General features: G+C 38.4%; 3 protein-coding genes across 16 annotated transcripts; 2 read left to right on the plus strand and 1 right to left on the minus strand.

Moving 5' to 3' along the window:
- The first annotated feature begins 223 nt into the window (after positions 1-223).
- On the plus strand, positions 224-2,956 carry LOC125196206 (glycerol-3-phosphate dehydrogenase [NAD(+)]). 2 transcript variants are annotated; one of them, XM_048094627.1, is made up of 10 exons: positions 224-502; positions 1,082-1,158; positions 1,251-1,323; positions 1,415-1,632; positions 1,731-1,838; positions 1,956-2,019; positions 2,107-2,144; positions 2,282-2,402; positions 2,488-2,591; positions 2,664-2,956. In XM_048094627.1, the coding sequence occupies exons 1-10, from the start codon at positions 325-327 to the stop codon at positions 2,835-2,837; spliced, it is 1,155 nt and encodes a 384-aa protein (XP_047950584.1). In that variant the 5' UTR covers positions 224-324; the 3' UTR covers positions 2,838-2,956. The 2 variants fall into 2 exon arrangements, with proteins under 2 accessions (XP_047950584.1, XP_047950585.1); XM_048094628.1 differs by lacking the exon at positions 1,082-1,158 and having other exon boundaries at positions 225-502.
- Positions 2,957-4,715: 1,759 nt separating this feature from the next.
- Positions 4,716-12,274, plus strand: LOC125193821. 13 transcript variants are annotated; one of them, XM_048091722.1, is made up of 10 exons: positions 4,718-4,950; positions 5,373-5,441; positions 5,847-5,891; positions 6,022-6,057; positions 6,890-7,261; positions 7,741-7,884; positions 11,439-11,552; positions 11,673-11,725; positions 11,823-11,973; positions 12,059-12,274. In XM_048091722.1, exons 3-10 carry the CDS (start codon positions 5,865-5,867, stop codon positions 12,131-12,133), a joined length of 972 nt encoding a protein of 323 aa, XP_047947679.1. In that variant the 5' UTR covers positions 4,718-4,950; positions 5,373-5,441; positions 5,847-5,864; the 3' UTR covers positions 12,134-12,274. The 13 variants fall into 13 exon arrangements, with proteins under 13 accessions (XP_047947690.1, XP_047947679.1, XP_047947689.1 ...); XM_048091721.1 differs by having other exon boundaries at positions 4,719-4,950; positions 5,847-5,956; positions 11,667-11,725; XM_048091720.1 differs by having other exon boundaries at positions 4,719-4,950; positions 11,667-11,725.
- A 32-nt stretch (positions 12,275-12,306) lies between these two features.
- LOC125193823 (28 kDa ribonucleoprotein, chloroplastic-like) lies at positions 12,307-14,158 on the minus strand. The gene is made up of 3 exons (XM_048091734.1): positions 13,755-14,158; positions 13,104-13,205; positions 12,307-12,816 (listed from the first exon to the last, which is right to left on the minus strand). Exons 1-3 carry the CDS (start codon positions 14,067-14,069, stop codon positions 12,472-12,474), a joined length of 762 nt encoding a protein of 253 aa, XP_047947691.1. The 5' UTR covers positions 14,070-14,158; the 3' UTR covers positions 12,307-12,471.
- Between the last annotated feature and the right edge of the window lie 9,912 nt (positions 14,159-24,070).

Raw genomic sequence — 24,070 nt, forward strand, 5'->3', positions numbered from 1 at the left:
TGTAATTTTTATTTTTATTAATTAAATCGAAAAAAGATAAAAAAAATAAAAAAACTCCAAATTAGGGTTTTGGATGAAAAATGTTTTTTGAAATTAATTAATATGAAAAAATCATTAAATTTAAAAAAAATATTAAATTAGAATAATGGAAAATAGGCAAAAAGGGGAAAATGAACGAGGTATGAATATAGAGTAGATCGCCACACACATTGATACTGACGACAACGTGTCTGTCAACTCCGCCCCCAATGCAATTTAATTCCTCTCTCCCCCCTTTCCGATTTTCCCTCTCATCCGCTCCTTCTCTCCTCCCTCCGATTCTTCATGGCCCCTTCCCTCCACGATGATCCCATTGATGATTCCATCTCCGCCGCCGCCCCTCCACAACCTCCTCTACCTCAAATGCCGCCAATCAAGGTCACCATCGTCGGCAGCGGAAATTGGGGCAGTGTCGCCGCCAAGCTCATCGCCTCCAACACACTTAAACTCTCCTCTTTCCACGGTAATTTCATTTTTTTAATGCTCTCAATTAAATTTCACTTCTCACATTTTTGTTATACTGCCAATTTGAATTTGTGAGAGATTGAGCTTACGCAGTCGTTTTTTTTTCATAGAAAATAAAATTCAGATCGATCAAATTGTGTGTTCAGAGATGTTAAACGGGCCGATCGTAGTCACTCTTTGGATTGAATGGGCCAACAATTTTGGGAATTTTAATACTGAAATGGGCTTCGGGTCAAACCGCTACTAGTGGGTTGTGGCCTACGAATTAAGCCGCTCAAAAGTGTGCGTATGTCGGCCTAGTATTAGTATGATTAATCCCCGATGCCAAAATTTAAATTTTTATTAATTATAATGTGGATTTAGTTTGTAAATAAATAAATGTTGACAATATTCTATGAAGCTCCAAGGATATAGGAAGTCAAAAGTTTCGGCTACAAAACTTTAAAAAAAATAAACATACTGCCATAAACTATTGAGGTCATATCTGTATTAGTTTATTTTTTCATTTTTCTGTTATTTTGTAGTAGTTGAGTAGGGTGTTTTATTTTTGTATTTATTTTTGTATTTATTTGAATAGATGAAGTGAGAATGTGGGTGTTTGAGGAGACCCTCCCAACTGGTGAAAAGCTCACTGAAGTCATCAACAATACTAATGTAATGTGTTGTTGCTATTCATGGCTTCCCCTTCATCACTAGACATGTCGAGTCATAATATTTATCTCGACCATTTTGGTGTCCTTCGACAGGAGAACGTCAAGTATCTCCCTGGAATAAAGCTCGGCAAAAATGTTGTTGCGGATCCTGATCTTGAAAACGCAGGTACATAGGTTCAATTTTTAGTTGGTTCTTGAGATGATAGTCGTGTACTCGTGTAACTACTTCTGATTCGACTGAATGTGGAATCGAGTAGTGAGGGATGCCACCATGCTAGTATTTGTGACTCCCCATCAGTTCATGGAGGGCATTTGCAAAAGGCTGGTGGGGAAGATAAGGAGCGACGCTGAAGCAATCTCCCTAATCAAAGGAATGGAAGTCAAGAGGGATGGTCCGTGCATGATCTCGTCCCTCATATCCGAGCATCTTGGAATCAACTGCTGTGTTTTGATGGGTGCAAACATTGCAAACGAGGTTAGTTGGCTCAATTATCAAATGCTCAAGCACGGTCGTTTATAACCAGCTAGCACTCATTGATCTATTGAAATAAATATGATTGTTGCCTTGTGCAGATTGCGTTGGAGCAGTTTAGTGAAGCTACAGTCGGATACAGGAAAAATAAAGAGATTGCGGATAAATGGGTTAAGCTATTCAACACTTCATACTTCATGGTCTCGTGTGTGAGTACAGGACGTCTAGTCTTTCGTCAAAGTTTTTTGTTAGTTTTAAAAGAGAATACATGTGGTGGGGTAATGACATATACTTCTGATTTGTGAATGTTGAACATATACGAATAGGTCCAAGATGTGGAAGGAGTTGAACTCTGTGGAACGCTAAAAAACATTGTGGCTATTGCAGCAGGCACACACTAATCCTTTGCCATCTTACTGTTATCGTCTTTTGTGGTTTTCTGTCATGTTGTGATGACGATAGCTCTTCAATATACAGGATTCGTGGATGGGTTGGAGATGGGGAACAACACAAAGGTAACTGTTAATTGCTTTCAAATGCATTATTTAATCTAGGTTTTTGGGGTGATTAAAAACCATAATTTGAACCCTTTTTCAAAATTGTAACAAGATTCATCAGTGGCTTGAAATTGATCATACTATGCTTGTACCAGGCTGCAATAATGAGAATTGGTTTAAGGGAGATGAAGGCCTTCTCAAAGCTACTCTTCCCTTCGGTCAAGGATACTACCTTCTTCGAGAGCTGTGGCATAGCAGATCTCATCACGACATGCTGTAAGTATAATCAATACATAAATGTCCCAAACGGCACCAATTATTCCCCGATTATTAGTAACAAAACAAGCGTGTGGATCACTAGTGGGAGGGAGAAACAGGAGATGTGCCGAGGCTTTTGCTAAGAACGGTGGGAAGAGGTCATTCGATGAGCTCGAAGCTGAGATGTTGCAGGGCCAAAAACTACAGGTAGCTACTTTCATACACTCGCGCCTTTTTAGTTCACCGGTCCCAAAATTATGATTTTGAAAACGTCTACAGGGAGTATCGACTGCAAAAGAGGTGCACGAGGTTTTGAGCCATCGAGGATGGTTAGAGAATTTCCCTCTCTTCTCGACTGTCCACGAGATCAGTTGTGGCCGTCTTCCGCCAAACGCCATTGTTGTATACAGTGAGCTCGCTCCAGATCAGTCCAGGGGTGAATCAAGAATTTGATTATGGAATAGGCTGAAAAATAAACAATTCAGCGCTTTCAGTTTTATACGTATGCTTTGCCAGACTTTATCAATAACTCACACTATATGCTTGTGCTTATTCTACTCAACTTTTACCAATTTTTTTAAAACTGAGAATGAAAACTATGATTAAATTATATTAAAATCGATTCATTAAGGCTGCTTTGACTTTATGGAATCAGAGAGAATGTGACTCCTATTAATGTCATGATTCTAAATAGATTACACATCATATATTTAAAAAAAATTAAAAAAATTACTTGTTTTGTCACGCATTTGAATAAAATGGATTTATTTCACCATAATTAATTAAACCCATCAATCAAACTTTTCTCTGTTGTACGTAGTAAATAAAAATGGATTTATTGGACAATCAATATATGGTCACGTTTTGAGCCCAAATACTTTATGGTATTACTTTGGTTATAATTTTAAATTTTATACGAGCATAAAATATCGAATTAAGTTTATTTACTTGGAGTAATTCATTTATTTTCGTTTGCCATAGTAAGAAAACCATACTTCACTTTTTTAAATACTTCAATCACCCCTATGTGTCTTTTTGCTAATCCTACTTAGCACAATTAATAATGTTCATAAAAGACATAAATCTTATGGAAGTTCATGAATATTATTATTTGATTATTCTAATTAGTTATGAAAACAACAAAAATTGCTGAATGGACTTAGTTGCCAAATAAATTCGCTAACTAAAATTTTGATATAAGTTTTAATGCTACTATAGTACTAGGTGATACTAGTATATCACCTTGCGATGCACTGATCTTAATTTGCTTTATAGATCAATTCACTAATAAATAATAATTAATAATATTATTCAATAAAATTTTAGCTAATAAAATATTAAATAAATTAAATCTATTAAGATTAATTAAGTAAAAAGACAATAAATAATTTAAGTATAGGCAAATCTAATAACATTATACAAATAAAGAATTAAATAAATTAGTTTAAGTGAACTAAAAATAACACATTAAACAAATGAAGAATTAAATCAAATTAATTATTCATGCATTAATAACCATATACGTTTATAATGCTCTAAGTAATGCGCCGCACTATTCATATTCTTCGTCTTTCTTCCAAGTGAATTCTTTCTTCTTCAGTTCCTGCATTTCGGCATGGTTAATAGCTAACTTCCCTTTTTTCTTTATTTTAAATACACCAAGCTAGGAATTGAGTGCAATATTATAGAAATTAAAATTGTAGGAAAATGTTCCTTGAATACTAATGCCATGTGCAGGAAAAAAAGTAAACAATAATGATTTTTGATAAATAATTAAAAAATTAAATAAAATAAGAAATGAAAAAAATAGTAACATAATGCAACGGATAAGGTAATGTGGAAATGAGTAATAAACTAACATATTCATAGGCCAAATATATGAGGAAGCTAACCTAATTAGTGTCAATACAATTCTGAATAATGGAGCGGTTACAAATTTGTAATTAGTGCAATTGTGTAATAAATATTCTTAAGAATTAATGCTGAAGTAATAATCCGATCACTATTTTGACACTTTAAATCTTCTAATTAGCGCAACCGCTGATTTCAGTACTTAATGCTTATTACTCCGTATATTATTAGTTAATTAATATTAATTATTGTAACAAATAATTAATAGTATTTATAACGCCTAGCTTTAATTCTAAAATATTCAAAATTTAGCTAAACATTTTTAAAAATTCAAAATGAAGCCCTAAACTCAGCTTTTATAGATGTATAGATAGATAGATAGACGGATTAATAAAATAATAGAAATACAACATAATAAATAATAAAAAATTATTGATGAAATTTACGTGCAAAGTAAAATGGAAATATGTAGTTTCATCTTATTCTACAAAATACAATTACAAAAAATACTTTCGAAACCCTAGGATTCTGTCACTGAATCTCCAGATTCCTCCTTCCCTTCTTCTCCGACGATATCACAAATTGCAATCGCTCCCGCCTTTTATCTCTATCACTATCTCTCTCTCCACCGTCGTATGTTACTGCAGCAGTAAATCGATCGTCGCCGGCCACCATTACTCACCTCTCATTCCGCTCAACACACAGAGGAGCTAAGGTCGTTGTCTAGTTTTCTTGTTTTGCTCAATCACTGCATGTTTCCGATCATGGTTGGAATTTCATGTTTCTTTATTGTTTTGGTTGTATTTATAATTATTTGTGTGTGAGTGAGTGTGGTTGTCTCTCGCGTTTGTGAAATACTTCATGTGAGCTAATTAAATCCTATTAAAATGTGTTTCTGGAATTAAAAAACTAATAAAAACTCGTAAGCTTATGTTGACATGTTGCTGCAGTTTGGCATATAGATATCAGAGATTATATTTTCATATACTTATTTTTAAATATGGCTAACTGACATATATCTTCGGGTTGATTTATTCTTATATTTACAAATTAATTGTTTCACCTTCTTTTTAATGGTATTTTAACCTGATAGCTTTTATTTGTCTTCTGAGTTGTGTCTTGTTTGTTAAGTTGCAGTTAGCTGTCTTGGCTGAAGATTTCCTGCTAATTAGAGCTTCCGTCGCTCTTGCTTCCTTGAAAACAGAGGTGCCGAACATTTATCTGTAAATTATAAAAACATATTCTATAATAGTCAAACTGTATAGCTCACACTGCTTTTGAAATGCCACTTTATATTTTATTCCATGTTCATCTTAGTTGTTGAGTGCTGACCTGATCGGCTCCAAGTCTGTATCCTAATTTCTTGTGTCATTTAAAGTTCTAAGGCTTGAGGCTGAGAACACTGGATTCATTTTAGTTGCACCAGTAACAATAGATTTCTTCCATCTCCAGTTAAACTTCTTGACTGGTGTTGAATTGCCATAGAACACAGGCTAAAGTAGCTTCCCTATATTGTATGGAACAAGCTTTATCATTCTTAAATGTATTTCTGACCAACGATTTCATGCCTAAAATATCACTTGAATATTACCTTTCAATGCTACCTTTCAGGGATGGGAAGATTACTCAATGTTGACAACAATTGATTCAACACAGGTATTGACTTTTTTTTGACGTTTCCTGGAAAATGGTGTTAGAAGATGCAAAGAATTGATTCAAAGGTACCATGTGAGTAGTACACTTCTCCTTTGCAGTCATAATAATCTTTTCCAATTTCCGGATGCAGGCACCATATTTGTGCCGAACCTTGTGTTCTAGAGTAGTATGCTCTCTCTCTCTCTCTCTCTCTCTCCCCCTCTCCTTCCTTTGCAGTCGAGGCTCTTAGCTTCTAGGACTTGATTTTTTTGCTGTTTTTGGGCATTATAGGCTAGAGATCTTTCTGATTTTAGATATTTAACATCAAATTGATATGGGCCACTAACAAAGGAAAGACCAAAAAAATGCTAATGCCAAAATTCTGCCCTTCCATTGACCTATACTCACTCTCTCTATGTCTCCCTCTCCTTCTCCCACCAGCAGCTTCTCACATATGTATTAAGTGGTTATGACTTATGAACTTATATTAGATGTGCTTTAATATACTCCTTTCCTATTCTTTTATTTATTTTTATTGTATTAGGTATGATTTTATGGGTGTTTATGATTTACACCTTGGTCTTATGCCTCGGGCTGCCTTGTGGCGTGCAAGGGGCTACTAAAAAACGCCCTGGACTAAAATCTATTTTAAAACTTTGGGGTATGCCAAACTTTCCGTCTTAATAAACAATGGATTGGTCTTATTATCTATATCTATGTAGGCTAATTCTCAAAATTAATTAAGTAAATGACCTCTAACTTATTTTATTTGCTATATTGAGGCGTGAAAGAAGTATTTATATCTGATAATTTGACAAACTTTTTGGCTCAACCCTCACTTTAGTTTTTCCTTCTGGTTTGATGCTGCTTCAGTTTTTCTAGAATAAAGTCCATTTGAAGAATTGCTTGCTTTTGTACACGCATGATGTCCACTCCAATTTGTGTGCTTGTATCTAGTCTAATTTCTTCTCAAGCTTGATTTTTCTCCTATCTTCTCTCTTTTTTCGTGTTGATATTAGAGCATTTCTTCAACAGAGTTTGCTGACATGCCAGAAAATTCTGTGAATCCGGCTGCTTTTGGGGACAATACTAAATCAGGACCTGACTTCTTTGGGTTGTATAAGGGTGAGATTGATGCATTACTGTCACAAGATGATAATCTTCTGCCCCATCTCCCTCCAGTTTCTCAATTATCTAGAGACGTTAAAAGGGTGGTTAGAGAAAAAGGCTCGATGAAGAAGAGTTGCCAAACTGAAGGAAACAACACTACTACTGGTTCTGCTCCATTGTTTTCTAATGGAATAGGAGCTCTACTTTCGGATTTCAAAAGGGAAAGATTACAGTTGTTGATCAACCAGAGTGCTTCTACTCTCCCTCAAGAGATAGATGAGGTAATAATTATAATAATGCCCAATAAATTACTTTATTTTTAATCCTGTACATATGTTATTCACACTGTCCCAAATAAAGAAAAAGATGTCCAAAAAAACTAAAAGTAAGAACTGTGCAGTATTTTGTGGACTATCCCACAATAACCAAATGTACACTATTTTCTTGGATTGGCAGAGTGTTTAGCTCTTCATGATTTAACTATCTGTTCATGTACTTTATGTGTTTGTACATAGTTCGTAGTTCTCACCAAAAGATACAACTCACTAGATCCCAAAAATACTTATTCAACTCTATTGTTAATGATAAAGACCACTCCTGTTAAATTTGTTGTTTGACAACAGTTTCATTTTCATTTTGTACATGAAAATGAATGCTAAGAGGAAGTGTGTTATATCCTTTAGTAATCAGTCTTTGTAACTATTGCCCTGTTCCATTCCCTGGCTTGTTTCCAAATTGTGTTTTGCCTTTTCAAAATCAGATGGAGAATCCTGTCCTTTCTGTTTGTCGGATTCGTTCATGCTTAAGCCACAAAGAAAAACTTCTAAGCTTGGAAGCATCAACACATACGACAGATCAACGGCAGCATCCTAAAAAGAAGGCCAAAGTTATTCCTCCATGTGCGGTGAGCGTCTCCTTGGATATCACCTTGTAGCATGAATTTGTTTTGGTTTCATGTTGTATTCCGTAAGCTATACCATGTATTTGAGCAAGTGTTATCAAAACTGTGCTCGGTGCACGGGCCACTCGAGGCTCCATCGGAATCGTCCAAGGTGGATTCCCCCGAGGTGGCTAAGTCGAGCCAAATAGAGGGGCAAGGGTGGGGCGGGCTGCTTCATGCGTTTGCCAACTTGTTCAATATGAAGGCCGTGTAGGCTTTCTTTTCCTTTCAAGAATAGAGACACGGATGTCTTTACATTCATAAGACTTTTATTTTCCCTAGGTAATTTTAGATACTCCCTCCATCCCAGCTAAAATGACAAATGATTGACATGAGATTTTAGGAGTTGTTGGTCATTATATTTAATTAGAGAGAGAGAGAAAAGAAGCGAGTAAGTATTAAATAGACAGAGAAAGAGAGATGAATACTTTAATTGGAGAGAAAAAATCGGTTGGGTGTATTAATTAGGGAGAGATTATTGTTTTGTTATTAGTGAAGATAGACTTCTCATCTTATCTGTGACAAGACTATGAAGGAAAAACGTATTACCTAGGGTGGTACTTTTTATATTTTCTAGGTGCCTTTATATCTCTTAGTTTGGTTTTTAAATTATTAAGTTAGACTTCTCCCTAGATGATTTTTTATATCTTTTATATTCACTAGGTGTCTCTCCCTCCTTTAATTTTATTTTAAAATTATTAATTTTGATTTTTTTCTAGGTGACTTTATATCTTTGTATATTTCCTAGGTGATTTTATATCGTAATTTTATGTTAAAGTTATCAATTCAAGATATATTGTTACTTGTATGTTAAATTTGCAATTTTAAAATTATACTCCCTCTGTTTCATTAATGTTGGAGCATTTCTTTTCGACTTGGAGTTTCAAAAATACATATTTTTTAAGTTAAGAAGGGTGAGAATAAAGTAGGAGAGAGTAAAGTAAGAGAGATAAGCTTGTTGTGTTTTTCCAAAAAAAGGAAATGATCCAACTCGAATGGAACATCTCCAAAAGGAATATATGATTCCAACACTAATAGAACGGTGGGAGTAAGTTTAAGTAAGACAATCTCCAAGAGAAAGAGAGGTAATTGAGAAAGTATATTTCTCATGTACCTTTTCAAAAAGTATATATACCTTCTTAAAAAGTGGTGAATTTGAAAAAGATATACAAAAATAACTACAATATTTACTTTTTTGTGTGGAGAATGGATAAACATACCTCTTCAATATTGAAGAAGGCATAATATCTTCTTAAATACCGTTCCCATTGGAGGAGTTGTTTTTACGTAGAAGAGGTATATAAGGTAGTTATTTCTCTTTACCTCTTTATTTACCTCCTCCCTTGGAGATGCCCTAATGCTACTTAGGCTTTATCGTATTATAATTATAATTATAATTACTCCCTCCGTCCCAACAAAGAGAATGAACTTTGGGTTTGGCACAGGTTTTAATGCATTATTGGTAAAGTAAGAGAGAGATAGAGAAAGTTTTTTAAGTATTGTTAGTGGAGAATGGGTCCCACCTCATTTGAGAGAAGATAGTTTCCAAATTGGAATGTTCATACTCTTTGGGGACGGAAGAAAAAGGAAATAGTACATACTCTTTAGGGACGGAGGGAGTATTTTTTTATTTTTAAAAGCATAAAAAAACAGATGCAAGGCATATGATATAAACAAAATTCAAAATCTGCTGTTAGTGTGCCCCGATTCATGGGGCGTGCGCCTTGTTGCCCCATGCCCCGAATTTTTAACCTGCTGCCCCGCCCTGTGCTCCTAACAACATTAATCTCCACTCTAAGAGCATTTCCAAGGGTGGAGGTAACAAAGAGGCAAAGAGAAATAGCTACCATATTTACCTCTTCTTCATAAAACCTCACTCTCCAATGGGAATGGTATTTTAGAAGGTATTATAGCTTCTTCAATTTTAAAGAAACTCATTCTCCAATGGGAATGGTACTTGAGAAGGTATTATATACCTTCTTCAAGTTTTAAAAAGGTATCCTTACCTCTTCTCCACACAAAAGGTAAATTTAGTTTTTATTTTTGTGTAGCTTTTTCATTTTACTTTTTAAGAAGGTATATTTATCTTTTTGAAGAGGTAAATGGGAAATGTTATCTTCTCAATTTACCTCTTTCTATTGGAGATGCGCTAAGAGCATCTCCAAGTGAAAAGGGTAAATGGAGAGATAAAATAAATAACTAGCATATTACCTTTCTTCATAAAAATTCGTTTGCCAATGGGAAGATAGATATTAATAGCTTCTTTGAAATATTTACCTCTTCTTCACACAAAAGGTAAAAAGTTGGTGATTTTTATTTTCCTTTTAAAATTATCTTCTTTCTCTTGGAGTTCATAACTTTTTTTTAGGAAGGTATAGTTACCTTTTTTAAGAAGGTAAATTGGAAATATACCTTCTGAATTTACCTTTCCCCCTTGGAGATGCTCTAAGGGGGTTGTTTACTTTCTGGTGTTATTACTGAGTGATATGGATCAATGAAAATAATTAAAGCTAATCCACTATTTACTTTAAAGGATTTTGATGAATTGATTGAAATTGAGTTTTTTAACTAATATTTTCAGTTTTATAAATATATTCCATCACTGTGTTAATGCTCATTGTGTGATAGAGTGGTTAATGTCAAATAAAAGTAAAAAGTTACTCAATCTTTTCTATTGCTTCAATTACTTTATCATAAACAAATTATCAATCTATTGTATCGCTCAGAATAAATACCTCCTAAAAATTGTAGATGCATGCTATATTTTCCGTCTGGAATCCCTCTTTTTTTCATACCGAAAATAATTGGGGAAAGGACACCGGAGCAAAGGACTTCCTACCAAGGGATGCACCGAAGATGTGGACCCAAGGGGGTAACAAATGGATAGTGGGCCTTATATTTAGGTTTGCCACCCGGCGTGTGTCATCTGTGGACTTTTGGTTTTAAAGGAATGGATTGATACTGATCTTACATCTGTTTTCAAGTGTGGAGTAGCATATAAGTTGGAGTCTTTCATTTACTTCAATCATGGTTTTGGGCTAGGTTAGGGCTCCCTAATTTATAAGGGGCTACATGATGGTGTGAGCAAAGGGATGGCACTAAAAATGTAGGCCCATAGGGCAACAAAGGGTTTTTGTGGCTTGTATTTGGGTGTGCCACCCGGCGTGTACTATTAGGTTCAGAAGTGGGATGGATTAATATGAATCCCACATTGATGCATGAAAGATTTGAATAGCATATAAGGGAGAGTCAACTCTCTACCTACCTTTGACCATGGTGTTGGATTAAGTTAGAACTCTCTATCTTATATATTTATCGGTTTTCTTGTCTTAGTTTTGCGCCATTCTTGATTGGTATCTCAAAACATACAGTTTGCCGAAAACCTCTCAATTTTGTCCGTATGTAGAAAAACTGTTCTGGTCATACATGTCTATTCCATTCATTGACACATTTAAATATCGAGATCTTGTTTCAAAAAGTTCATATATACCTTCTATTTTTATCCCTGTGGCAAACAGGATTTGGAAAGTGGACAGATCCAGCTTGATGATGATTTGCGGTTTATTTTAGAGCAAGATAGCTCTAAGGTGAAGGAGCTCATGGAGAGCTACACTACTGAAATTTCCACCACGGTACTTGAACATGAAGTTCTCGTTTCTCCCTATTTACAGACTTCTGAATCAGCAGAACCATCAGTAAATTGCATGTATTGTATTGCTAATGATCATTTTATTAATGTCTGATAGCTGCAGCACATGGAGACGAAGCTCGAAGAAATTCTGAATAGTGTAATGACCACCTGCAGGTATATCACTAAATATTTAAATCTAATTTCTCAAGTTGGTTATTATTATCTTTGCTACTTCTATTTGAAGATAGACATTCATAATTTTCTCCAACAGGGTGATGACACTTGCTGAGAAGCAAGAGCTTCGTACACGGATTCAGAAGTTACCAGCCACGAGTCTTGACCGTGTTGTGGAAATCCTTGAACAGGACAATCCTTCACAGAAGTACTTGGGCAGCATATTGAATGTTGATCTCAGCGTATTGGTATTAGAAGCGAAATACTTACTATTTTCCATACTTGAATTGTACCATTTACCCCTCATCAGTGATTTCGTGGTCAATAATGTAGGGCAATGTCACGCTGTGGAGACTATACTTTTACGTTGCCACTGTTGAAGCTGCAAGCCTACAAGTCCTCCAATGAGGCCGAAAGGCTGATGCTGAAAGTCTTTGAGGTTGAGCATTTTTAGTAATCCCTCACCTTTTTGTGGAGTTGGTTTCGTCATAGTTGTAAATTTTCGGGATATAGAATTTTGTCTTATAATGTACAGCTCATGTTGGGTCCTGGTGCTGAAAACATTGAAGCTCACATGGTAGTGATTATAAAAGAATTCATCACATCTATTAAAACAATCTGTATTGAGTATCTTGACAAGAATATGATGAGAGTTGAAAACAAAAATTGGAGGTGAAGATGTGGAAAATGTGTGAAAAGGCAATGTTACTAATACAAAAAATACATAAATAAATAGTGGATTTGGATTAGAAGGTGCGTCTCGGTCTCTCCTCCGCAACATTTACTCTAATTGCACGCCCATCCAAATTCTGTCCATCAAGAGCAGCTATAGCATCATTCAGTTCCTCCTCACTCGACATCGTGACAAACCCGAATCCACGGGACCTTCCCGTCTCCCTGTCGAATACCACTCTGGCATCAACGACTTTGCCATGCTCGCTGAAGAGCTGCACGAGGCGAGCATTATCCACCTGCCATGGCAAGTTACCAACATACATCCGGAAGGCAGGCTCGTATGTTCTAACAACCCTTTCCGGCTGGGAACCTCGAGGAGCCGCCTTGTTCACGGTCAATAGTCTTCCGTTTATATCCTGAACAAAATGTGTTATCAGAGGCAAGCAACAATTGTCATATCTGTTGACAATAACAAATAAATCCTCAAATCATGAACGAGGCAACATTTTCATGGCATCGACAGTCCCTACGTACGAAACCTTCACGAATTTCTTAAACAATCAGTAAATACAATACCATACTACACCAAAACGGTTAATTTAGTTAGACATACTAATTCGTAAGCAACATAGAAATTGATTCTGAAATCTCAAAAGAACATTTTTGGTATAGCAAGTAGAAGTTTAGGTATGAATGAACTCACATAGCCATTGAACATCTCGACAGCTTTCTCGGCTTGTTCCACCGTGCTCATCGTCACAAATCCAAATCCCCGGCTTTGATCAGTCTGCCTATTGTAAATCACCTACACTAGCAACACCTGATTAGATGCATTCACACCCCAAATCCCCTATTTTGATGGAATTAAGACAACGTGAATTACACCTATAATAAAAATGACCCACATATATACTCATTCCATGTTAATAGAAACATATCTTTTTGGCATGAAGATTAAAAAGTAGATATTTAATATGTGAAATGAGGAGAATAAAGTAAGACAAGAAAAAAAATATGAGAGATAGAGTGTATTGTTTTTTTTTTCTTCTAAATATAGAAATAACTCTATTATGTTATAATGTCCCAAAATGGAATATGACTCTATTAACATGGAATGGAGGGACAACCACAGTAGATTTATACTACTACTATTCAAATCATATATAAAAGGGTTGAATTCATTTTTTTCCCTTAAGAATAGTGAATTCAGCTCAATTTTACACTAAGACAGTAGGAGTAATGTTTTTCCATCAAATTTGGGATAAGTTTTTCAAACATAAATGCAAATCGTAGGCTAAAAAACGAATTGTATGATTGAATGAAAAAAAGTAGTAGTAGTAAAAAAGATAGATACCTCAGAAATCTCGACGACTCCAGCTTGATCAAAAAGCTGAGCCAATTTCTCACTGTCAATGTCGTAAGGAAGATTTCCAACGAAGAGCTTGGCCTCCTCCTCATTTTCCGATTCGACGGCGGTAGCACTAGCAGCTAGGCCTTCATCCCAATCGGAGGTCTCAGCGACTAGTGGGACGATTCTGATACGCGAATTCTTGGATTTGAGCTGAGGGAATTGGATTTGCCACCGAGGTTTAGAAATGGAAGCTCTGGGGATAGTTGCTGCGCAACAGCATTCCAGCAATCTGAGGTGGATAGCAGTTGCACTACTCATTTCAAACTTTGAGAGAGAGAGAAAGAGAAGTTGAAGATAAGAATTTCAAACCATGGCACAAATTGGTTTGCGCTTGATAACAAACCTCACACCAGATGTTCTTCTTTGTTTTTTTCTTTTCTATTTAAGTAAAGATTCTATTCCATATAATAAATATTCTAGATAAAATAATAATAAGATATAATTTAGTATTAAGTTATGAGATTATTTAGTAGGAGAATTATTCATCTAGGATTAAGTTAATAGATTTTAAGTTCTATGGATTGGTTTAACAGCGACCAACGCCAGATGAACGATTTCGTAAACTCCCACAACTGGCAAGTGCCGCCGACACCCGATCCAGATGCAACGCCTAGTCCCGGGCTGCCTACCAATATGGACATGGAATCGTCAGTTAGCACTGATGAGTACGAGATCAGCGATATGGAGCCCACTCAACGGAGGGGCAAGGGCAAGGGTAAGGTTGCCGATGAGGATGGGCCGAAGAAGTATAGTCCGCAGGAGACATTGTGGATGGCCAAGAACTTTGTCGACGTCTCCGAGGACGCTGTGGTCGGCAACCAGCAAAGCGGAAAGCGTTCTGGATGCGGATTGCAGAGAAGTACAACGCTGGTCGACCTGAAGGCTCGTTCGAGCGTACCTACGTGAAGCTATGCAAGCATTGGGGTCGGGTCCAGGCGGAGATGAACAAGTGGAATGGCAAGTGGACTAACGTAGTCCGGATGTGGCCGAGCGGGCACATCGAGATGGACCTTGTGGACAAGGCCAAGGCAGATTACTTCGCTGACGGGAAGAAGCACTTCAAGCACTTCGACGTTTGGAAGCTTGTCAAGAAGAGCCCGAAGTATACCGGTGGGGCTGAAGCGGCGGCGAAGAGAACCAAGGTCGCCGCCGGACAATACACTTCGAGCGAAGGAGGTCCGCCAATCGACCTCAACGTGACAGACGAGGACTTCTTCCTCTCATCTCCAGATACTCAAAGTCGTCCGATGGGCACAAAGGCGGCAAAGAGGAAAGCTAAGGGGAAGTGAAGGAGCTTTGGAGTGCAGTGCGTGCTGTGTGTGATATCACTCGATCTAACAGGTCCTGAGGATTCGACTAGGTCTCAGAGGCTAGAAGATCATGAAACTATCAGAAAGGGGTCGTTGGGTGCACTCTATTTCTTCAAAAACCTCAACCCACTATACCACAACTAGCACAGGGAAGTAAAGGATCGATCCCACGAGGACGATGGTGTTACGAAATTGCATTTGAGGATGTTTTGGAAAAAGGGGGTTGGCTGCTGCCACGCAATTTTGTGGGTCGAGAACTTAAAACTACTGGGTCTGAGAGACAGAAAAACTTTACTCTACCTACTGGGTCTAAGAAATGAGAACGTACGGAACATGCATGACTCTAGAGAAATGAGATATTTTAAAATTCTAAGACAACTGGAGTTAACTTAACTAGACGGACTTTCCTAATTTGGACAAACAAGTATAAAGCGAAAAGTAGAGACAAGTTTCCTTAAACTACCAGGGTCTGGAAAAGCATGCAGAAAAGTAAAAAGACAAAGCAGATAGTACTGACAGGGTCTGGAGAACAATGCAGAAAAGTAAAGTACATGCAGAAAAGTACTGACATAAAGTAGATCTGGTTCTAACTACCCACAACTTCATCTTCTTCGGGAATCAAACGAGAATAGCAGATAAAACAGAGTATTAAACACCATGAAAACAGAGCAACTTCGGATCTAACTTAAAACGAGAAATTTAAGCCTAAACTAACAGATCTACGCTACTGGACCCAAAGGATGCAGAAACAGAAAGTAAATAGCCATAATCATGCAAACGTAAACAACAAACATCAGATACGCGAAACTCTAACTCAAATACACCACGATTCAACAATTCCAGACACCTACAGATGCAAATCCATAACCGCCAACAACAAACCAACATATCTCAACTCCGAACATCTAACAATAAACAATAACGAAAGTTAAAAGGCAAGAAATAAGCATCAACTCAGCGAGATCCAACAAAAACCAACATAGACTTCCATAATAACGAGAAATAGGTTCGAATCCAGTAGATCAAAGCAAGAACTAGAGTTATGAAACTTAAAAACCAACAAGTACTTGAAACCGAAAGCAAACTAAACAAAGCAAAGTAAATATTGTTTCTTCGCCTTCACAAGGCGGTGTTACACAGCAGCAAAATAACGACGAGAACCACGGTGGCCAGAATCCTCCATCTCCAAGTGCGCAGCAAGTTAATTGAGAAATTTGAAGTTTTGAAATAAGGCATGGAACGAGAGCTTGAACTAAAGTGTGTAGAAGTGGCTTTTTTGTTCTTCAAGGTTGAACTCTTTATATATGTGAGGCTCTGATCCCTAGGGTATCCCTCTGGTGATTTGACGCTCTTGCCCTCGAGTAAGACTTTTAAAATAATCTGCTCTTGCTCCTGTCGCCAACTTTTGATTCTCCCAGGTTCGAACGACGACGTCTGATTTTTACTTCAATTTCTTCTCTTTTGCATCTGCCAGGTCAGGTAACAACAACTCCTAGGTCCGGCAGATTACTACGCACCTGAACTCATAAACACAGATAAGCGCCCCAAATGCACAGAATTTTAACCCAAAACCAATGCATGAAACGAGCCTTATCAAACTGCTCACACTTAAACCATACTTGTCCTCAAGTATAAAGACAAGAAAAAGGAATAAGGCAAGTTTCAATGCATGGTTTCCCCTTAACCGACTCTACTAAAAAGAAAAAGGACTCAAACTACTAGACCTAGACACTAAAGGACTTAAACTAAGAAAACAGACAAAAACACATATACTAAAACATATTGACACATAAATGCATAAACTGGTTCATTTTTTAGCAGCCATCCCCACAAGCTTAAGGTCAATCCAAGAACCTACAGTCTCCGAATCTTCCCCTTCCCTTCCTCTATCTAATCGGCTTGTCAGTTTGTCAAGATAGCCTCTAACTTCACTAACTGTTGGATTCGCTCGATCACTCATTTCTCACCAGGGATATTAGTATCGTTCGCTCTTATATTGCTATACCACTGATGCCTCGAGTCAGAGAGTTCCCCTGTCTTTACTGTTATTATAATTTTTTTTCTCCTTCCTCCTAGACTTTGTCCAGCTTATACCTCCCTGGACTTCGTCCAGCTTATACCTCCGAGTTTTTTTTTTTTTTTTTTTTTTTTTTTTTTTTTTTTTTTTCTTCTCACTCTTCAATTACTCTCACTAAGGGGCTTTTGCTTTCTATTTACCAGTTATGCATAAACACAGAATTTCCTACTAAACGACTTACTACTAACTCCTAGACCTAGCAAACAGACACACATGCTTGACACTAACTTGCACTAACTCCCTCCCCCTCCCACTTCACCATCCCTTTTGATGTGCTCGTCTTGAATTTTGCCACCTTCTTGTGGGCAATCATCCTCCAGGCCTCCTCAGCATCAAAGCTTGTTGTATTCTTTGGTGCGCCGATCTCCCTTTCGTTCCAGGTTCCTTCTTCCTCTTCCTCGGGTGTGAATAGCCCCATTCTCAGTGACCACTCCCTGATGCTCATCTCCATCTCTTCATTGAACAGTCGGAAGGAGATTGTGTCCGCGTCGAGATCTGTAGTTTGTTTGAATTTGAAGGATGTGAAGAACTCCTTCGCCAGATCCACCGGCACCTCCTCTTCGCTGTGGTTAAGAAGCCACTCGAACCCGATGCTCTTGAAGTAGGAGATGAACTTCTTCTCCACTCCCAGATCCCTCAGGTCCGAGAGGCATAGCTTCTTTCCGGATTTCGCCGACTTCCCATTCGCGGCGCGTCCATCACATGCTCGCTGCAACTTGGGGTCCTCGAACTGGACCATCGCTTCCAACAACCTCTTGGTTACTAGGACCTCCATCGTTTCGAACGGGCTTTCTTCCACATTAGGTATCTCCGCCTCCTTTTCTTCTGTCGGATGGGCAAATGGCACTCGGATCTCCTCCGGCTCGCTAATCATCACAGTGGTGGACGCTGGGCGAGATTTCTTCTTTTGGGGCTTAGCAGTATGCTTCCCCTTTCTCTTCCTCTCTGCCTCATATCTCGTCTCCAGGGCCTCCGGAGAAATATCCTTCTCGGCCGCCAAAGATTCCTGGACCTGGGGGATGTCTTCCCCTGTTTCTTCTGTGTCCTCCAGTCTTAATCTCTTGGCCCTATTTGCCTCTACCTTATCCTCTTGCTTCCTGTTCCGGCGGGACTGCCTCCTTGTCAACCTCTCATCTGTCGGGGTCCCTTGCTCCTCAGTAGTAGTGTCGTCTACCACTACGATGTCCGTCTCTATCTCCTCACATTCTTTCTCAGCACCTTCTCTGTCAGCATCTCTTTCTCCTTTTTTTCTCGACATCCTCCCCATTAGCATTCTCTTCCTCCTCTGTCTCCCTCTCAACAACTTTCTCATCAACACTCCCACCTTCCTTCTCAGCCTTCTCATCATCAATTGTCTCACCTTCTTCACCTACTCTACCCTCACTACCCTTCTCACCATCTACAGCCTTCTCCACATCCTGTCCTTTCGTCTCATCCACACCCCATGTTTCCTCTTCCTTGTTCTCCCTTGCTTTATCACCCTCCCCACTGTCTATACCTTCCCTCTTTTCTCCCTCATCCCCGACCCAGTGGTCTCTTCACCCAATGTTTCCACTTGCTCAACTCGTTCACCCTCCTCCTCTCTGTCAGATTCTTCAGTATCCATCCTATCACCCTCCTCCTCGATAGTTTCTTCTTTATCTACAGAGGACTCGGCTAGGGGCTCAGTTTCTGTTTGAGGAATAGTGTTTGGGGGGTTCATTTCTTGGGTTAGGGTTTCAGGTAAGATTTGGGGGTTTTCATGGTGCGGGGTCAAGGCTTGTGCTATAGATGTTTCGATTAAGGTTTTGGGCCTTCGGCTTTTTCCCATATTTCTTCATGAATTCCTGTATGACCTCCTCTTCGTCTAGATCCTCGTCGTCGGATTTCGCCTCAGTGGAGATAATTTCGGCGGTGGGGTTGCTTTGGCAGATGTCCGGTTGTGGTTGAACTTCGGCCGGTGTGGGCTGTGGTGGAACTTCGGCTGGTGTGGGTGCTGGATTTCTTTCTAGTGGCGGTGAAGGTGGTTTCTCGGCCGCGGGTGTCAAACTCGTCGCCTCCATTGCCATCTTTTTGGTCCTTTCTTTCGGTGGGTTCTTCCCGCGGGCTGAGTGGGCCATCAGATTCCTCTGCATTTTGGTTCGTCGCGGTGGTTGCCGTGATAGATGATCGGTGGTGGTGGTAGTATGCTTTCGGTACTGCAGAGAGAAAAAATAATTTTTTTGAAGTTAGGTTTTAGGAGTTATGGGAATTTTAATTTAGGAGAGGGAAGTTAATTAGTTTTAGGGAAGTTATTTTAGGGAAAAAAAAAAGGAAATAAAAGGAAAATAAAAGAAAAGAAATAAAAGAGAAAGAAAAGAAAATAAAACAAAACGACATGATTGGCTGCAGGCGAACGGTCGCGTCCTGACGCAAGCAACCGTACGCCTCGCCAGCTTTTTGAAATTCGAAATTTTTTAACTTCCCCCTAATTTCTCTCCGCTTTCCTCGGACCGGATAATCCTCAACACTTAGTAAAAAAATGAAATTTGTTGAACATCTGGTTCAAAGAGATAAGCTTTTCAAATTTGTGTATTTCCTCAGACGCTCAGAATTTCAAAAATCTTTTTGGGTTTTAGAAGTATATATTTTTGTATTTTCGTAAAAAAAAAAACTTATTCAAGTTATTTACATCTAAATGTTTAAATATTCTGCGGAACTAACTGGTCCAGTCAGTTGATCGAAAATTTTACCCTATCTACCTGACCCAGTAATTCCCGAAGAATATTTAAACATGGCTTACTAGGCAATAGTGGAAGGTGTGTGGAGTGGAATTTCTTCCACTTCACACAACTCCGAGCTATCCCTAAACACCTTCACTCTATGACCATTAACAAGGAAAGGAATAGAGTTAGCTTTGACTCCCTGAATTTCCACTGCTCCATGCGCTCGAATGCCAACGATTGTGTAAGGCATGAGCTTGAGTTTTGACTGAAAAAGGAGTACTTTCTGTCCGACCTGCAACTCCTTGACCCGAAGGTTTTTGTAACAGCCTGGATTTCTAGGGTATAATAAATACGGCGATTGCTACTTAGGCGAACTTAAAGGCAACAAGAACGTAGACTAGGGTTTCATTTAAAGAGGTTTGACCAAGTGTTTAATGAACTATCAAGGCAATAAGTCAACGGCTAAATCACGAAAATCAAGATTTTATAGATAACATAGGCTAAGCTCAAAAGTCAAGGGTTTATTTTAAATCCAACACAACGCAATATTTCACCATATTCCAAATCAAAGAAATAAGTTCGAATCAACCAAAGATAATAAGTTCCCAAATATTCAGCGGAAGCAATCCAAGAGAAAGCGAAGCCATGTATGAAGACACGACTACACTTAAAGTTCCAAACATCCATTTTATTCGATTCAACTGTCTCAACACCACCGACCGCCCGTCGCCGCTCAACCTGCACATAGGGAAAACACATGCAGGGCTGAGTATTTTAAACATACCTAGTGGACTCATGCCAAAACATTTTATAGTTATTTCACCCTTACCATAGTGAACTCGAGGTTTAGCATTTAATTTAAAAGATAGCATCGAGTATCACAAAATATTTCATGGATTGGTCAGTCAAACAATACCTCCCATTTTCTCATCAATCAACAATATCATGGTGCGATGAAGTGTGGCCACACTTTCGCCCACGAGACCGGCCGGCTAGCAAGGACGGCTCCCGATCTCCCGTGTACACTAGCCTGATAGGGTTTGCGGCCCTACTCAGACCCGAATTCGTTTATATAGCCCTATAGCCTAATGGAGCGCACTCGCAAACTAGGCATCAGGCACACACAATATCCAAAATAATCATAGGCATGGCATAACAGTTTAATCCACCCTTATTGCTCCACTTTCATAAATTTGCAACATAAGAGAGAGTTTAAGAATAAAGCCCACCTCGATTCCTAGATCACAAGTATGTTCTTCTTCTTGCTATCACTCCGTGAGCGCGAGTTATCACCTTTAATTTATGTATCACAAGTAAGTCTCAATCTTTGATCACAATCATGCATGTTCCCATGTTTCCCTTCTTCCCATCGATTATTTTCAATATCACCATTTAAAATCAAAGTACGATTATCATAACGCTTTTATTCGCACAACATCTTCAGATTTATCATCAAATCGTGCCACGCATGAGTGTTTCAAAACACACCCACACACACACACACAAACACATGCACCATCACACACACCCACACGGTTTCACACACACACACACATGTGCATCTCATTCATCAATTAATTTCCCCTTCACTCATTCTAAATGCATGTGGATTCAAGAACACCGATTGATCGGTAGAGGAAGAAAAGATCACAATAAAAAAAATACCTCTTCAATAGAATGAACGCTAGAAACAAAGTAGGATCTTGATTCTTCAACGAATTCTTGAATTTCAGCTTCAATTCTTCACACAAGATGAAGAAATAATGGAGAAAGTAGAAGAAAAATTTGAAAGAGTGGGGAGAGGGAGAGATCGAAATTTTGGGAGAGTGGGGGCGTGATTTTGTGATGCTAGGGTTTTGATTCTCCTCCTATATTTATAGAGTGCAAGGTATAATCCAATAATTAATAAATAAAGATTTGGAGGAGATATGGTGGTTATGGTTGGCGTGATTTGCTAGGAGAAAATAAGGGGGTTTCGAATTTTGGCTATTTAATTAGCCTATGATTTAATTCAAATATTTCACGGAGTAGAATAAAATATCACGGAGCAGAATAAAAATAATAAATCTCCCCAATAACATGAAATAGGCGTGAATTTCAATTCCCTCTACAAGGAATTAATTAAAATCCTAATTTAAATAGGATATGGCAAGATCTTCTTAGATTTGGCAAGATATGCTAGGATATTTGAATTTATTTATGGAAGAGAATAAACAAGGGATCAATTAATATAATAAAAATCCCTTCTCCCATAAAATAAGGGGATTTTCGAAAATCCCCCTAGAAACAACATAGGGGTCAAAAATTTCATGGAACAATTAAGGAATATTCGGACTTTGGATTTAATTTGGATAATTATCCCTAGCAATAATTAAATCCAAGAAAAATATAATTTCTTTCCAATAAATAGGGGTGGTCGAAAATTCCACTTAATTAAATAATGTTCCTATTTAATTCTCACTCATCCCTTAGGAAAAATAATTCACCACAATATTATTTCACCCCACATCAAAATATTTACATATTCGAATTTCACCTCCACTTCACATTTTCCACCGACTTTGACCATTCCACGACCACGTCATATTTTCCACAACATTGACTATTCAATAGCCACGTCACATATTCAACAAGTTTGACTATTCAACTCAAACTCAACTCCATATCGCAATTAGGTCACAAAGAATATTGCGATAAATCACTCATCATTTAATCCACATATATCATAGCATTAAAAGCATTTAATGCAAAAATTTTCACGTCTCAAAAATTAGGGTTCGAAAAAGTGGGATGTTACATCCTACCACTCTTAAAAGAAATTTCGTCCCGAAATTTGGTACTTCATGGGAAGAGTTCCGTAGATACTCACCAGCATCTTACTGCGTTCCTCGAGCTGACTAGTATCATCAATAGACCCCAGATAATTTATCCAAGTATGTGTGGAAAGCCAACTTCCATCAGTCATGAATCTATTTGTGTATCGTTAGACCGTACAGCATCCTTAATTTAGTAGTGTCAATATCTACGTCAGCACCAGTCTTGGTATAATCTCCCTTGAACTCCTTAGTTGGTGATGCTCAGGACCTCAAGTCCATCTTTGAAAACTGCTGCCTGCTCCTCGAAGTTGATCGAACAAGTCATCTATTCTCGCGGTGGGTCTTGTTCTTAAGGGTCAATTTGTTCAATTCCATATAATTGATACACATCCTCCTTAGGCAATCTTCTTCCTGAAGAGTCTTGGTACGCCCCATGTGAGACCTTGCTTTAACAAAACCTAGGTCCATGAGCTCCTGGAGTTGTATCTTGAGTTCCTCCAGCTCCTTGAGCGCCATTCGATATGGTGCTTTGGACACGGGTGCGGCTCCCGGCTCGAGATCGATGGTGAACTCCAATTGTCGATCCGGCGGCGGTCCGAGGGTAACACCCGGGAAAAATGTCGAATTCCCGCTGCTTGACGACATCTTCCTTTTCTTTCATCATTTTCATTGTGGTGAAGATAGACGAGATAGCGGGTGGCACCTTTCTCATCATTGCGGTAGCCTGTAGTGCAGGAATTATCAGCAGTTCGTCGGTTCAACGAGATTCCGCGATGCGCGTGGAGTTCTTTCCGGGCTTGTAGAAATTTGCCTCTCTTTAAGCCGAGTCGTCGTAAAGTGCGGCCAACCGTCCATTCCTAGGATTACGTTGGTATCTCTCATTGCCATAACTTGCAGGTCGTGAGCGGCCAACCCGTTCTCCTAGTACAATTTCTACGTTTGAGCACGTTAAGAGATTTCTCTTGTCCTTGGCTGGTGAAGACACCATCATCTTATGGCTCTAAGCAATTATCACGTTAATAGTCATGCCTTGATCATCAATGTTGTGTACATATTTCCTTTCCTCAAAGTTAGCCCATTTAAGTTCAAGTCTTCTGTGACTTGTGGCAGGAAGTGATTAAGTTGTTAGAATATCCTAGCATCTGGTTATTGTTATGTCGATGCTTTTAGTTGATGTAAAAATTTCCGCGCGTGATTGGCCATATGAACTATTCTGTTGATGCATGTCAGCCTGCATCTTAATATTTCCACTTGAGTCTAGTATCAATAATTGAAAATTGATCATGATCTGTGGATAAGCGATTTCAACTGAAAAAGCACCCTGAAATGTCTTTCATGGGGAAGGCTCAAACTTAATCAAGGGAACAAGAAT

Source organism: Salvia hispanica, chromosome 6 (genome assembly GCF_023119035.1).
Source record: "Salvia hispanica cultivar TCC Black 2014 chromosome 6, UniMelb_Shisp_WGS_1.0, whole genome shotgun sequence".
NCBI classification, from domain to species: domain Eukaryota; kingdom Viridiplantae; phylum Streptophyta; class Magnoliopsida; order Lamiales; family Lamiaceae; genus Salvia; species Salvia hispanica.